This window comes from Schistocerca americana, chromosome 6 (genome assembly GCF_021461395.2).
Source record: "Schistocerca americana isolate TAMUIC-IGC-003095 chromosome 6, iqSchAmer2.1, whole genome shotgun sequence".
Taxonomy (NCBI): Eukaryota; Metazoa; Arthropoda; class Insecta; order Orthoptera; family Acrididae; genus Schistocerca; species Schistocerca americana.
This window is the reverse complement of record NC_060124.1, coordinates 199748289-199764850: the sequence shown is the minus strand read 5'-3', so window position 1 is coordinate 199764850 and position 16562 is coordinate 199748289. Positions and strand designations below refer to the sequence as shown.

Sequence of the window (16562 nt, the reverse complement as noted above, 5' to 3'; positions counted from 1 at the left end):
CTCCAGCGAAGTGTACCCTGTTATGAAACTTTCTGGCACATTGAAATTGTGTGCGGGACTGAGACTCGAAATGGAGACCATTGACTTTCGCGGGCAAGTGCTCTACCGACTATATGGAGTCAAGAAATTAAAGCTATGTGGATGGGTTGTGAGTCCTATTTGGGTTGTTCAGTCGGTAGAGCAGTTCCCCGCGAAAAGCAAGAGCCCCGAGTTCGAGTCTCGATCCGGCACACAGTTTTAATCTCTCAGGAAATTCCAACAAATATTTTGCTTTCTCCTACTCATATATAGCGAAAAGACCATGAAGATAAAACCAGAGGGATTCGAGCGAGCCGGCCGGGGTGGCCGAGCGGCTCTAGGCGCTTCAGTCTGGAACCGCGCGAACGCTACGGTCGCAGGTTCGACTCCTGCCTCGGGCATGGATGTGTGTGATGTCCTTAGGTTAGTTAGGTTTAAGTAGTTCTAAGTTGTAGGGGACTGATGACCTTAGATGTTAAGTCCCATAGCGCTCAGAACCATTTGAATCATTTTTTGATTCGAGCGTACATGAAGGCTTACCGACACACTTTCTTCCCGCGAACTATTCGCGTCTGAAGAAGAAGGGATAAGTGGCAATGGTACACAAAGTACCATCCGCCACACACCATGTGGTGGCTTGCAGAGTATACATGTAGATGTGATCTATGCTTTTTATCGGTACTCATCCATGTCGTTCGTCCACATTTTCTACCTTCGAAATAGGTCGTCGTTTCGAACCTTCCTAACCAATTAGAAGCTTACAAAGAACTTACTTGGTCCATCTTCCACTCATTCGCCTCGTTACGTGATCCGTGCAAATCATTTCCATTACGTTCATGATCACATCTTTAACTCTAGTAGTGTCCCTCAGCCATTTGTTTGTTTTTCTGTCTCATCCAACAGACATATCTGTGTTGTTCACTGAACAATCCACGGTTTTAGAAAGGTTTTCGCGCTGAAAGTTTATGTTTCACTACAATAAGACAAAATGTATTGTACTCGTCCACATTAACATATTCGTGAATAAAATCACAGAGAGTCCCTCCAAGACCACAGTTCGACAGCAGCCTCGGTACTACCGGCACAAGTTGTTTGAGCACGTTCAAAATATCATAAACTTCGACACCCATTCCGCCTCGTGGCTGCTCTAATGCCTTAGGTCTAGGTAACCCCTTCGACCCCTGTAGGTGTGGTCTTGCGACATTCAGGGGTTAGAGCAGTCGCGAGTCTAAATTAGCGTCGAAGTTTCCGACTAGTACTCAGCAAACGTGCGTGTGTGGCATCAAGGGTCTTGTCAAACTGGTGACGGGGGGAGGGAAGCGGAGGGGTCTTACAGGGACCCTTTGACGTTTTATTCATTTTCATGTATGTGATAATGTAGCCCCACCCCCTATTCACGCCTCCCCCCCTCCCCCCCCCCCCCCCCCCCCCCCCCGCCGTGATCGCGGCACAGCAGGATGCGAAACATAAACGCTATGAAACCATAAAACACCTTCCCTGCTTCGGATGAAGTTCAAATTCCATCTAATGGTTTTGAATGTTTCCTAGTGATCACACCCTGCGTAACAGAACAAAAATTGTCGCAGTGCACTCCTATGGCATTCCAATAGGAGCAGGTATAGTTCAATGTTGTTGCAGCCGACGTTGTCCTTAGAGTAGCGCTGAAACGCTCAGCGGGTGGTAACGCTATAGATCGTTGTCAAGAATGTCGTGCTGTTGGTCAACGCACTGAAAATTGTCATTTTCGCCAGCCAATGGAAAGGGTCGATTCATTGACGCCCTATATGCCTTCCCCTGAGGCCCTTTCGTGTCGATTCTGTGCGGCGCTCTAACTGACGTGTTTCTCTCGTCCACCCACAAGAAAAAGAAAATAAAATGTGATTTCAGCACTGGGTATTGCGGTTCTGGACTTCATCACAGAGGCGGAAAAGCAAGGGATGAAATGTGGGTAAGAGGGAATGTGACGGCATGTCCATCTTATTACACGCCCGCGGTTGCGTTGGGCAGAATTGCGGTGAAATTTGGTGCCGATGTGACATCATCTTGTTCATGTTCAACAACAGAATGGTACTCATTCTTATTTATACTTTATGCTTCTATTATCCTGAACGGTCTTTAGTATTTTTTACCAACTGAAAAACTGAAGTTAATGACACTGATACTTAAATTTACCTTATGTTTATATGTACACAGGTAGGAGAGTGTCTCGTGAGCAAAGTGCTGACGTTGGACCTCATAGCTCATATCTGAGCTGGGGCCTTTTTTTTCTCTTTTGTCGACACGTTGCTGTTCGAAGAGCCACTGAGCCCGAGGAAAACGTGTGAGAACCCATGCTCCTGCACCGTTACGAATTTATGCAACTGGATGGAAGACATTTACGGGGTTTCGAAAAAGTGATCCTTCAACTTCGTTGAGCAGCGTACAAAGGATACTGTGAGATGGAGGCCCCACCGGGTAGCATTTACGGAAGACAGGGAATGAATTCAGAGACATGCCACTAGATTTGTTACGGCTAGGCTCGATTAAAATGCGATCATTACTAAAATGCTATGTGAACTTGATTGAAACGGTAGTGAATAAACGTTTATTTTTTTTAGCAACTCTTGACAGTTCGTAAACGTGACTATATTCAAGTAAACTTGCCATTTAAGATGCTTTGCAATCTTGGTTTCGAAAACTCTGTTTAGTTGACAAAAGCATTTCACACCAATGTCATTATATTTATTTATTTATTTCGTGCTCCATCCAGTCTACGTCTTCATCCGCCCTAATTACTAAAACACGCCATCTACTTCTATATTGTCATTGTTAGCTGATACAGTTTTATTTTCAGTGAATTGATTATTTCTTATTTCAACCTTATTATAATTTATTTTCAGTCCCACTTTCAAACTTCCTCTGTTACATTCCTCTGTTCCAACCGGACCGATCACTGACTGGAAACGGTTATGTTCGGCTACTTGGAAGTCATTTTTGGAAGGTGAATATTAACAGCCGTCAAGCAACGTATAGAATGCATGTTTGACCATCAGGTGCTTTTTTATTTAAAAAACCAAATATCGACCAGTTTCAGTCACAGACCATCTTCATGAATTAGGATTGAAACAGCTTAAGCCACAACATCGCATCTGTCATCACTTAAATACTGGGCACGTCTCATAAATAGCAATATACCACACAGGACTTAGGTAAACAAATAACATGCATAAACATAGCAGTGCTGTGTGGTATACTGGAATTCATGACAAGACTACTTATGAGGTGTGGCCATTATTTAAGTAATGAAAGATGTGATTTTGTGGCTTAAACTGTTTCAGCCATAATCCGTCAACATATATGTGGCTGAAACAGGTCGATATTTGGGTTTTAAATTAAAAATAGGTAAATGTCACTGAGCCACCATTATTTGCGATTGGTTTGAAGAATATTCTGGACAAAATAAAAAATAGCGATCAAAGACTGAAATGCCATATTTTTTTATTCTGGACGCTTTGAACGAATGACGTGACCACCCTGACCGCCCGACTTGAGTCCCATCGAACATTTGTGGGACATAATCGACAGATCACTTTGTGCACAAAATCCTGCAGCTGTCGCAACTATTGATGCCTATAAAGGCAGCATGGCTCAATATTTCTGCAGGGGACTTCCATCGACTTGTTGAGACCATGCCACGTCGAGGTGCAGCACTGCCGGCAAAAAGACGTCCGACTCGATATTAGGAGGTGTCCCACGATTATTGTCTCCTCAGTGTACTGTTGTCTAGCACTTGTGACTTCTAAACAAACACTTATTTCTTACATCAAAGCTCTGCTAGACTGTTTCATGAATATATCACCGCAGCATTTCGTATCATGGTTCTGCAGTTGAATCCTGTCTAAATATCTAGAAGTTCACTTGGAAAAAGTATTGATCTCTAACAACGAATGAATCTGGCTGTTTTTAAAATAATAATAATAATAAAAGTTTACGTGAATCACAATTTGAGCAACTTTTGGTTTAACAAATTTTTCTATAGTTTACTTGTTCCTCTGAATTATTTCTATGCTTTCGCTACTTTATCTTCCTACTCAAGGCTTTCACAGCAGTTACGTGTTCCCGTAACGCTACCCCTAAACACACACACACGCTACGTTGCTCCTATGGATGTTACAGAATGCTGTGACAGAACCTTGATGTTAATATGCACAAATTCTTTGATTTTTGGTCGAAAATGTGTAAAACTGTAGGGTACGGAGCTTTGAGAGTATGCCTGGAGCAAGAGACGTCTTATAGACGCTCTCACTCAATCAGCGCTATTAACAGCCTGTGGAAACTCGTTGCAAAATGCTAGCAACGTCTAGTATCGTACCATCTACGTGAGCTTCACGTAATAACAAATGTAGCGACTGGTCCTCGTGCTATCCCCCCAATTTCCGATATCGCAAAGTTTCACAAGCACAAAAGTTTAGAAAAGTGAGGGAGCAATCTGGTTGCTGCAAGTGCAAATAGAAATCTGAGTTTCTACCAAAAAATTGGTGATTATCGAGACTTTTGATCACCAGTAAATCGTAATTTGAAGCCATGCTGTGTTACATTTTACTAATTTTAGAATTCAATGCTACAGCTAGCGCAAGATATTTTTTTTTAGAAAATTATCATTTTAATATTGAGATTAACTGCAGTTTCAGTTCACGACAGTGTATCTGTTTCGAATCCTGCATGCGGTGTACGTTGCTCTTTCTAATACTAGCTCTCAAAAACCATTAACAACCCTTTTACCACCAGAGTTAACGAAATTATTTGTTCGAAACGAGTGTCGGTCCCATAAATTAATTTCCGTAACAAAATAGTACTCGATGTGTACTCGTGTTTTAACCAAATGATAAACTGCCTTTCGCTCCCTGTATCTTACCCCTGATATCTTCAGAATTTCAAAGAGAGTATTCCAGTCGACATTGTCAAAAGGTTTCTCTAAGTCTACAAATGCTGGAAACGTATGTTTGCCTTTTCTTAATCTATCTTCGAAAAGAAATCTTTGGGTCAGTATTGCCTCGCATGTTCTCCGATATCTCCGGAATCCAAACTGATCTTCCCCGAGGTCGACTTCTACTAGTTTTTCCGTATTTCTGAAGAGAATTCGTGTTAGTATTTATTAAAATGATAGTTCGGTAATATTCACGCTTGTCATCATCTGCTTTCATTCTAACTGGAATTATTGTATTCTTCTTGAAGTCTGAGGGTATTTCGCATGTCTGATATACGTTGCACACCAAATAGAAGAGTTCTGTCATGGCTGGCTCTCCCAAGGCTATCAGTAGTTCTGACGGAATATCATATCTTTTTTTCGACGTAGGTCTTTCAGGGCTCTGTCAAATTCCTCTGACAGTATCATATCTCCCATCTCAACTTCATCTACGTCCTCTTCCATTTCTATAATATTACCCTTCAAGTTCATCTCCTTTGTATAGACCCCCTATTTACTCCTTGCATCTTTTAGCTTTCCCATCTTTGCTTAATACTGGTTTTCCATCATACAGTTGCATCTCTTTTCACCATAGGTCTCTAATTTTTCTGTAGACGATCCCTATCTTTCCCCTAGTGAGTGTGCTTGTAATTCCATACATTTGTCGTCTAAGTATTCCTCCTTAACCGTTCTGAACTTCTTGTCAATCTCAGTTTTTAGCCGTTTGTATTCCCATTCAACTGTTTTATTTTCTGCATTTTTATATTTTCTCATTTCATCAGTTAAATTCAATATCTCCTGTTTTATCCAAGTACGTATTTCAACTACACCTTGTCTGTTTAGCTATTTGATCCTCTGCTGCCTTCAATTTTGCACTCCTCAAAGCTATCCATTTGTCTTCAAATGTATTCCTCTCTCCCTTTATAGTCAATTGTTGCCTAATGCTCCCTCTGTAACTCTCAACAAGCTCTAGTGCTTTCAACTTATCCAGGTACCATCTCCTTAATTACTACCTTTCTAGAATTTCTTGAGTTTTAATCTACAGTTCAGAACCAATACATTCCGCCCAGAGTCCAGCTCTGTCCTTGGAAACGTCTTACAATTTGAAATTTGGTTCCGAAATCTCTGTCTTACCATTATGTAATCAATCTGGAACCTTCTGGTGTCTCCAGGTCTCTTTAAACTATACACCCCTCTTTCACGATGCTTAAACCAAGTCTTTGCTCTCTGCAAAATTCTACCAGGTGGCTTCCTCTTCCATTCGATTCCCCAGTCCATATTCACCTATAATTTTTTTCCCTCTCCTTTTCCTACTATCGAATTCCAATTCCCCACCACAATTATACTCTCGTCTCCCTTAACTATCTGCATATTTTGTTTTATCTGAATATACATTTCTTGAATGTTTCCATCGGTGGAGCTATAATCTGATTAAAATTACTTGATAATTGATTCTTCGTGCCCTCGAGCTCTCTTCCTTCAATCACTCCCGAACTGTTCACCATTGACAAACTGCCACAACAAGTGGTCAGCTCACTTCCAACTCCTTGTCTGGCTTTTGTTCTTGGTCTGTTTGATTTGCGACTTCTGGGTCTGGCTATATTATTTCGCATTTAGTCAGACGTGATAACCAGCCCAAAAACAAAACACACACACAACGAGGAGAACGAAACACGCATGTTTCATATATAGCATTAGCCAAACACTATTAGATCCTTTCGCACAAGACGCGATTCGGCGTCGTATATGGAATTATTATCATCACAGAGATTGGCCTATACTACATAAGCACGAGGCCGATTCACTTAAAGGCAGCAATTCATCGTTGTAACTGTTTACTTACCAAAATTTATATAACAACCTAACAGGCAGTGGTGTCGTAGCGCAGTGGATAAGTAACAGTTCTGCTGTGCAGAAAGTCATGATTTCGAATCTCGTCAGCTGGTATAATTTTTTATTATTTGTAAATCTTTATCAAATTGATTTCTGATCCTTATTATTTTCAGATAATCGTTCTTATTGTAATTTCTTATTTTTCATCTTTTGCTCATCATTTTCATCAACGGAATAACCTTTTTATTTGCTCTTATTTCTTCTTCCTATAATTCTCTCTTCGCTTGGTATCTGCCTGTGTCGACTGCAAGCTGTAATCAAGTGCCAGCCAGAAAATCTCATCGGTTGGTGTCGCGTCACCTCGTATAGCCAATTACAGAGTAATTTGAGGTAACCAATGAAAGTGAGAAGCTGCAGTATGCTTTTAGTCCTGAAACTGAAATTTTTCTGTCTTTTGTTTTCTTGTAGAGGTGTGTTTTAAGCTGTTGCCATAAACAAAGTGACTGTGGTTAATAGTTCTAACACAGGTCGTTGGCGGCTGTTTTGTTGGTACACTACACATCACGAAGCTGTGCTTAGGTTAGGACATGAGCGTAAATTCAGGACTACAAAACGCTTCGTCCGTCGCAGTTCAGTCATTGGTCACATAAAATGAGCTGTGGACATTCTCGGGTTGCCACCATACAAGACGGCTTCCAAAATGTTTCTCGTTACATCAGTTGCATTTCAACACTTGCGACGTGACCCGCCGGGTTTGCGTGTCACCTTTAATCGAGCGACATCCAGTGTGGCAACACATGTAACCTTCCTGTATATTAAAATTTCCGGTACAAAATTGACTGAGAATTGAAACTAATGAATTTTGGACGTAAGCAGCGCTACGTCATGGCCCTGTGAAATCAACCTGAATAAACTAAGAAATTCTTACCTCATAATGATGTCGCCGGATAACGCTGTCTATATATCGGCTCCTGAATGGCATAGCTTAGTGCAATGCTGGCCTATCTAGTACTACTGAACAACATTTGTCTGAGATTTTAATTATTAGAAAAAAAACTGACTTCGCTTGTTGACACAGCTGCATAGCTGATCCTCTGATTATTAAACAACACATGACTATGATCTGGGAAAATTTGTAAAATATTTAAATTCAGGTAAATGACTGGTAAAAAGTTATGTTCTGAAAAACCTTATTATTGAAAACATTTCTGCAGGCCATTACACAAAAAAATTGAACATTACAGGTCTGACTTAATCAGTGCTGACAAATCACAAAAAGATTGAAACAAATTCATATTAACATCTCAGACAACAGATTTAAGTAAGCGCATGGCGATGAAGATTGATAAAGTTTACCTTACACTACATGGCAATTAACTGCGCTGCACCAGCGGCGACTGCTGTTGCTCTTACATGGCTAGCAACTGCACTGTAGCGGTGAGCTACTACTTCTCCGTAACCGCGAGCTATTGCGACTGCTCCATAACAACGAACTATTGCGACTGCTCTGTAGGAGAGAGCGATTATTACTGCTGCCGACACTGCTCTGACCTGTGATTCTATTGCAGCAGAGATGTTTTATATAGCAGGCAGCGCGTGAGCAATACATCGAAATTACATTTGCTCCAGTAGTGAACAGTAAACCTCTCATATTATGAACCCCTTACTCACTGTAACGCTCGGTGACAGACAACCACTGTCAAGTTATTTTAATCGGACCAAACTGAGGTAACAAAAGTCATGGGATATCGATATGCACATATATAGATGGCAGTAGTATCGCGCATGCAGGGTACTAAAGGGTAGTGCACTGGTGGAGCTGTCATTCGTTCTTAGGTGATTCATGTGAAAAGGAGTCCAATGATTAGGCCGCTCGACGGAAATTAACAGACTTTGAACGTGGAAGACACAGGGGACATTCCATTACGGAATGCGTTAGGGAATTTTATATTCCAAGATGGACAGTTTACTGAGAATGCCAAGTTTCAGACCTTACCTCTCACCACAGACAATACAGTGCCCGACGGCCTTCAGTTAACGGCCGAAAGAGGCGTCTTATGCGTAGAATTGGCAGTACTAACAGACAAGAACACACCGCTAAATAGCCACTGAAATCAATGCGGGGCGAACTTACCCATTAGGAGAGTGCGGTGAAATTCGTTGTTAATGGGCTACGGCAGCAGACGACCGACTCGAGAGCTTTTGCTAACAGCACGACATCGCCTGCCGAGCCTCCCCTAGGCTCGTGACCATATACACTCCTGGAAATGGAAAAAAGAACACATTGACACCGGTGTGTCAGACCCACCATACTTGCTCCGGACACTGCGAGAGGGCTGTACAAGCAATTATCACACGCACGGCACAGCGGACACACCAGGAACCGCGGTGTTGGCCGTCGAATGGCGCTTGCTGCGCAGCATTTGTGCACCGCCGCCGTCAGTGTCAGCCAGTTTGCCGTGGCATACGGAGCTCCATCGCGGTGTTTAACACTGGTAGCATGCCGCGACAGCGTGGACGTGAACCGTACGTGCAGTTGACGGACTTTGAGCGAGGGCGTATAGTGGGCATGCGGGAGGCCGGGTGGACGTACCGCCGAATTGCTCAACACGTGGGGCGTGAGGTCTCCACAGTACATCGATGTTGTCGCCAGTGGTCGGCGGAAGGTGCACGTGCCCGTCGACCTGGGACCGGACCGCAGGGACGCACGGATGCACGCCAAGACCGTAGGATCCTACGCAGTGCCGTAGGGGACCGCACCGCCACTTCCCAGCAAATTAGGGACACTGTTGCTCCTGGGGAATCGGCGAGGACCATTCGCAACCGTCTCCATGAAGCTGGGCTACGGTCCCGCACACCGTTAGGCCGGCTTCCGCTCACGCCCCAACATCGTGCAGCCCGCCTCCAGTGGTGTCGCGACAGGCGTGAATGGAGGGACGAATGGAGACGTGTCGTCTTCAGCGATGAGAGTCGCTTCTGCCTTGGTGCCAATGATGGTCGTATGCGTGTTTGGCGCCGTGCAGGTGAGCGCCACAATCAGGACTGCATACGACCGAGGCACACAGGGTCAACACCCGGCATCATGGTGTGGGGAGCGATCTCCTACACTGGCCGTACACCACTGGTGATCGTCGAGGGGACACTGAATAGTGCACGGTACATCCAAACCGTCATCGAACCCATCGTTCTACCATTCCTAGACCGGCAAGGAAACTTGCTGTTCCAACAGGACAATGCACGTCCGCATGTATCCCGTGCCACCCAACGTGCTCTAGAAGGTGTAAGTCAACTACCCTGGCCAGCAAGATCTCCGGATCTGTCCCCCATTGAGCATGTTTGGGACTGGATGAAGCGTCGTCTCACGCGGTCTGCACGTCCAGCACGAACGCTGGTCCAACTGAGGCGCCAGGTGGAAATGGCATGGCAAGCCGTTCCACAGGACTACATCCAGCATCTCTACGATCGTCTCCATGGGAGAATAGCAGCCTGCATTGCTGCGAAAGGTGGATATACACTGTACTAGTGCCGACATTGTGCATGCTCTGTTGCCTGTGTCTATGTGCCTGTGGTTCTGTCAGTGTGATCATGTGATGTATCTGACCCCAGGAATGTGTCAATAAAGTTTCCCCTTCCTGGGACAATGAATTCACGGTGTTCTTATTTCAATTTCCAGGAGTGTAGATTGAACCCTAGACTACTGGAAAACCGTGACCAGACAACTGAAAAACCGTGGCCTCGTCAGGTGAGTCGCGATTTCAGTTAGTAGGAGCTGATGGCATGCTTCGAGGTTGGCGCAGACTCCACGAAGCCATGGATCCAAATTGTCAACAAGGCACTGTGCAAGCTGGTGGTGGCTCGATAATGATGTGGGCTGTGTTTACATGGTCCAGCTGAACCGATCATTGACTATCAATCGTTAGTTTTGGATATTTGTAGACCATTATCAGTCATTCATAGATTTCATATTCCCAAACAACAATGGAATTTTTGTGGATGATAGTTTGCCATGTCAGCGGGCCACAATTGTTCGCGATTGGTTTGAAGAGCATTCTGGACGCAATAGAGTGAACAACATGCTCACCCACATCGCCAGTCATGAACCCCTTGGAACATTTATGGAACATAGTCGAAAGGTCAGCTCAAGCAACACTTCCTGCGCCGGCAGCACTTCCGCAATTATGGACGGCTATAGAGGCAGCATTGATCAGTATTTCTGCAAGGGAGTTCCAACAGCTAGTAGAGTCCTTCCCACGTCGAGTTGATGATGCACTACGACGGCCAAAAGGAGATCCGACACTATATGCGGAGGTATCCCATGACTTTCATCACCACAATGTACAGTTGGCAAATGAACTTGCAGTAGTATAATGGGCTTCGTGTCTATCTTGGTTACGATAATGCGTTCACTACGCTGTTCATAAGAGCTTTCCCGCGTTCCTATTTTTTTTTTAAGTCTTCGATCTTCTGACTGGTTTGATGCGGCCCGCCACGAATTCCTCTCCTGTGCTAACCTCTTCATCTCAGAGTAGCACTTGCAACCTACGTCTTCAGTTATTCGCTGGATGCATTGCAATCTCTGTCTTCCTCTACAGTAGTTCCCTCTGGTACCATGGAAGTCATTCCCTGATGCCTTAATAGATGTCCTATCATCCTGTCCACTCTTCTTGTCAGTGTTTACCATATATTCCTTTCCACTCCGATTCTGAGCAGAACCTCCTCGTCCCCTACCTTATCAGTCCACCTAATTTTTAACATTCGTCTATAGCACCACATCTCAAATGCTTAGATTCTCTTCTGTTCCGGTTTTCCCACACTCCATGTTTCACTGCCATACAATGCTGTGCTCCAAACGTACATTTTCAGAAATTTCTTCCTCAAATTAAGGTCTATGTTTAATACTAGCAAACTTCTCTTGGCCAGGAATGCCTTTGATGTCGCCGTTGCTCCGTTCGCCATTGGTTATATTGCTGCCTAGGTAGCAGAATTCCTTAACTTCATATACTTCGTGACCATCAATCCTGGTATTAAGTTTCTCGCTGTTCTCATTCCCTCTACTTCTCACCACTTTCGTCTTTCTTCGATTTACTCTCAGTAGATTGTTCATTTCATTCAGCAGATCATGTAATTCTTCTTAACTTTCACTCTGGATAGAAATGTCATAAACGAATCGTATCATTGATATCATTTCACCTTGAATTTTAATTCCATTCCTAAACCTTCTATTTGGTTCTTTGCTTCTTCGATGTACAGACTGAGCAGTATCGAGAAAGACTATATCCATTTCTTACAGCCGGCCGCGGTGGCCGAGCGGTTCTAGGTGCTTCAGTCTGGAACTGCGTGACTGATACGGTCGCAGGTTCGAATCCTGCCTCTGGCATGGATGTGTGTGATGTCCTTATGTTAGTTAGGTTCAAGTAGTTCTAAGTTCTAGGGGACTGATGACCTCAGACGTTAAGTCCCATAGTGCTCAGAGCCATTTGAACCTGTCTTACACCCTGTTAAGTGCGAGCACTTCGTTTTTTGTCGTCCACTCTTATCATTCCCTCTGGGGGCTTGTACATATTGTATGTTACCCATATCTCCCTACATCCTACCCCTATTTTCTCAGAATTACCAACATCCTGCACCATTTTACATTGTCGAACGCTTTTTCCAGGTCGACGAATCCTATGAATGTGTCTTGATGTTTTTTAGTGAGCCGCGTGCATTATTAAGCCTGCACGTGGCCAGAAGTCCTGTTCCCTCCTGCCACCTGATTCACTATTAATTACTATGAAGAGACCAAAGAAACTAATACACCTGCCTAATATCGTGTGGGGCCGTCGCGAATACTCATAAGCGCCGCAACACAATGAGGCATGGACTCGACTAATGTCTGAAGTTGTGCTGGAGGGAATTGACACTATGAATCATGCAGGGGTGTCCATGGAAATATCTTTTGGTGGCCAGCGGAAGTGTTCAAGCTGAGAAGAGTGTTCCTGCAGCCAATCTGTCGCAATTCTGGACGTGGGGAGTGTCGCATTGTACTGCTGGAATTGCCCAAGCCCGTCGGAATGCACAATGGACATGTATGGATGCATGTGATCGGACAGAATGCTTACGTATGTGTCACCTATCAGAGTCGTATCTAGACGTATCAGGGGTCCCATATCACTCCAACAGAACGCCTCACACCATTTCGGTGCCTCCACCAGCTTGAACAGTCCCCTGCTGACATGGCGAGTCCATGGATTCATGAGGCTGTTTCCATACCCGTACATGTGCATCCGCTCGATACAATTTGAAAAGAGACTCGTCCGACCGAGCAACATGTTTCCAGTCATCAACACTCCAGTGCCGGTGTTGACTGGCATGGACAAGGCAGAAAGCTTTTTGTCGTGCAGTCATCAAGAGTACACGAGTGGGCCTTCAGCTCCGAAAGTCCATATCGAAGATGTTTCGGTGACACTCGTTGGTGGCCTAGCTTCGAAATCTGCAGCAATTTGCGTAAGGGTTGCACTTCCGTCACGCTGAACGATTCTCTTCAGTCGTCGTTGGACACCTTCTTGCAGGATGTTTTCCCCGCTGCAGCTATGTCGGAGATTTCATGTTTTACCGGATTGACGGTGCACTCGTGAAATGGTCGTACGGGAAAATCCCCACTTCATCGCTTCCTCGGAGATGGTGTGTCCCACCGCTCGTGCGCCGACTATAACACCACGTTCAGACTCACTTAAATCTTGTTAATCGTCGTTGTAGCAGCAGTAACCCAACAACAGACTAGTACACTTGTTGTCTTATATAGACATTGCCAACCAATGTGTTTGAAGTTCTTGAATCTAGGGTTGCATAACTCCCGGCGCACGCTGTATATTGTATATTGCCCGGCGAGCTGGTGACGTGTGCGTCCGTGGTGGCGGTGTTGCAGGCGTGTGGTCGCCCGGTCAGTGTCTGCACGACGTGCGCATCTCGGTGCCGCGCCACGTGCTGCGGGGGCGGTCTGCGCGGCTCGCGTGCCACTACCAGCTGGGCGAGGAGCGGCTGTACGCCGTCAAGTGGTACAAGGGCCGGCACGAGTTCTACCGCTACACGCCCAGCGAGCAGCCCAACAAGAAGGCCTTCCCGCCGCTGGGCAACCACGTCGACGTGAGTACCGCACCAGCGCGTCCGCCGCTCGTGGTCTGGTGGCTAGCGTTGCTGCCTCTGGATAACGGGGGCCCGGGCTAGATTCCCGGCCGGGTTGGGGATTTTTCCCTGCCCAGGGACTGGTTGTTTGTGTTGTCCTCCTGTTTTCATTATCACTCGTAAAACTGGCTAGATTGGAGTGTGTAAAATTTGGGACATCGTACGGCGCACGCTGTATATTGTATATGCCCCATGCAAGATCCCCTCGCTTCTAAACTGATACTGTTATTACTCAGCTTAGTCGCGAGTCCGTAGAGGGTGGTATATGTGACGTACTGTATAACTGGTCAGCATTTCCACCCATAATTTGCGTGTGTAAGTCGGACCTTTCTTGATCCGCCTTCGCGGGTCGTGTCGTCGGATTTCCTCCTACCTGTGCGCGGTGCAGCTCTCGTAAATGTCGTCCAGTGCAGATTCTTCGTTGGCGCATTGGACGTCTCTGTCGGTGGAAGCTAACTATCTGAAATTGCTGTCGATTGATTTTGGGGTATCTATTCACTCGAAATTAACATTCAGAATGCCTTAATATCACTTTTATTCCTATTAGATCAATAATGAAACACTCATGCCACAAGCTACTCGTAACCGAGAGCATGACTACCATCGAACAAGACAGAAAGAGCTCTTAACGCCGACTGCCGACTTTGGAGCGCAGTCCGTATCTCTTACTAGTTTCGTCACAGTTCGTGGATTTCCGATCAAGTTCGTACTTACTAAGATATGCATTTGTTAATGAACGGGTGTGAATTTTAACGAGCAAAATTATGATTAATAGTTTTAAACATATAAAGGCCCCTCCTAGTATTCATGTTGTCAAAAATGACTTTAATTATTAAATATAAATAAACGAAATCGATGACTTTGGCGCCAAGATGGCGGTACTTCCTGTCATGTATATTTCCCAGGCTGACGCTTGTTGCTACGGTCCAGCACCGAGCCCCACCTCACTACGCGCGACATCTGGTCGCTTCGTCACCTAGCCAGCCAGCGTGGGAAATGCTCTCCTATCATGGCCGACCACGGACTACAGCACTTCCTATCGTGAATACATAAATAAGAGACAATAATTTATTAAAACTGGTAAAAACGTCTTCCCTACGTAAGAGGCACCTTACACCCACCAATCAAACATGGTCATCATCGCACAAGCACATCTATGTCAAGAAGTGAAGTACACAGTACTGACGTTCCACTATAATATTAGACTGGTGTTGCACGTTGGTCTGCAGGTTGCTACGAGTTCATTTATCGATTATCGTTCTTTTTATCTGTAGTTCACTGTTTGGACACTGCAACTGATTCAAAGTGCCGGCTTCCAAACTGGGCAGGTCCGACTGACCAGTATAGTCTGCTCCCTGTCGTGAGATCTTGCAACCTACGTGCGGAAGTGGATCTCCCAGGTCCTTTGTGCCCGCAGGTAAAGTTAGCCGTCATCGTAACGGCCGAGCAGGTAGCTTCGAGACCCTGTAGCGGACGATCGTGTATGTCTCACAGCTAAGCCAGGAGGCGCAGTTGGCACGCTGCCTGTGCACGTTGTAAGGTTTACTCTAATAAACACTTATACCATATAATTTGTTCCGTCCAATTACTGTGAGTGTAAATAAGGGGAGGACGGTGAGTCCTCTCACACTGTACACTCAAACCCAATGTACCACCACGAGAAGAAGAGCTCGTGCGTACATTTCTTGATCCTCCGGACCGGGTACAGTGACCACGTGGAACTTACGTTCGCGCGGATTTATTTTCCGGTATTTGTGTACTTTTAAAAAACCACGTGTGAGCTGCGCAAGCTGTCGGTTTCTTTGGTGACCGCTATCGAGTCTCCGGAGGCCTGTTCGGGGCTTCGACAATAACTGCCTTAACAACGGTGATCGAGGACATATTTGCGAACGTTTAATGAGTCTCAGGCTCAAACGCGAGAAGCACAGAAATGTGTCGGTGCCAGCATCATCGGTGACGTCACCTCCTTCTCCCGCCAAAACTTCGCGCCGTCAGAGACTGCAACGCCTGCCACGCCAGCTTCCCGTGCCCGTGACGCCGCTGCTGTTCCAGTCCGTACCGCCTCGTATTGCCGCTGCAACCTGGTAAATGCAACTGTTGGCTTCCTTCCATCATCTTCCCAGTCCTAAAATAGAACTCTTAGAGAAAACGAAATTAGTCAAGCAGAGATGTGTAAGAAAGGTCTCTCTCGCGCGCTTACCGAGCTTTGTGCAGTCTGCAGGTAGTGCCAGCATCGAAATTCTAGAATCAAGATTAAGTCGGTTGACTCGTCTTCAAGCCAGCCGCTGTGGCCGAGCGGTTCTAGGCGCTTCAGTCCGGAACCTCGCTCCTGCTATGGTCGCAGGTTCGAATCCTCCCTCGGGCATGGATGTGTGTGATGTCCTTAGGTTAGTTAGGTTTAAGTAGATCTAAGTCTAGGGGCTTAGAGCTATTTGAACCATTTGACTGGTATTCAGACTGATTCTGAGTCGTCTCAAACGCCGCTGGAGACTGAAGACGAATCAACAGATTATAGTAAAGACAGGGCAGAATTCTGGGATTCGTGGGACTTCGTTGAATCCACTATCAAGGAATGAAGAGATACACCCAGCTTTCGCAGCCT

The 16562-nt window shown here is 45.3% G+C and overlaps 1 protein-coding gene across 1 annotated transcript in view; it reads left to right on the top strand.

Moving 5' to 3' along the window:
* The window catches only part of LOC124620050, a 359651-nt gene that overhangs the window by 260291 nt on the left and 82798 nt on the right, over positions 1-16562 (top strand). The window contains exon 2 of the mRNA XM_047146717.1: positions 13704-13921. Coding sequence (XP_047002673.1) covers positions 13704-13921 — 218 coding nt within the window. The remainder of the gene's footprint in view (positions 1-13703; positions 13922-16562) is intronic.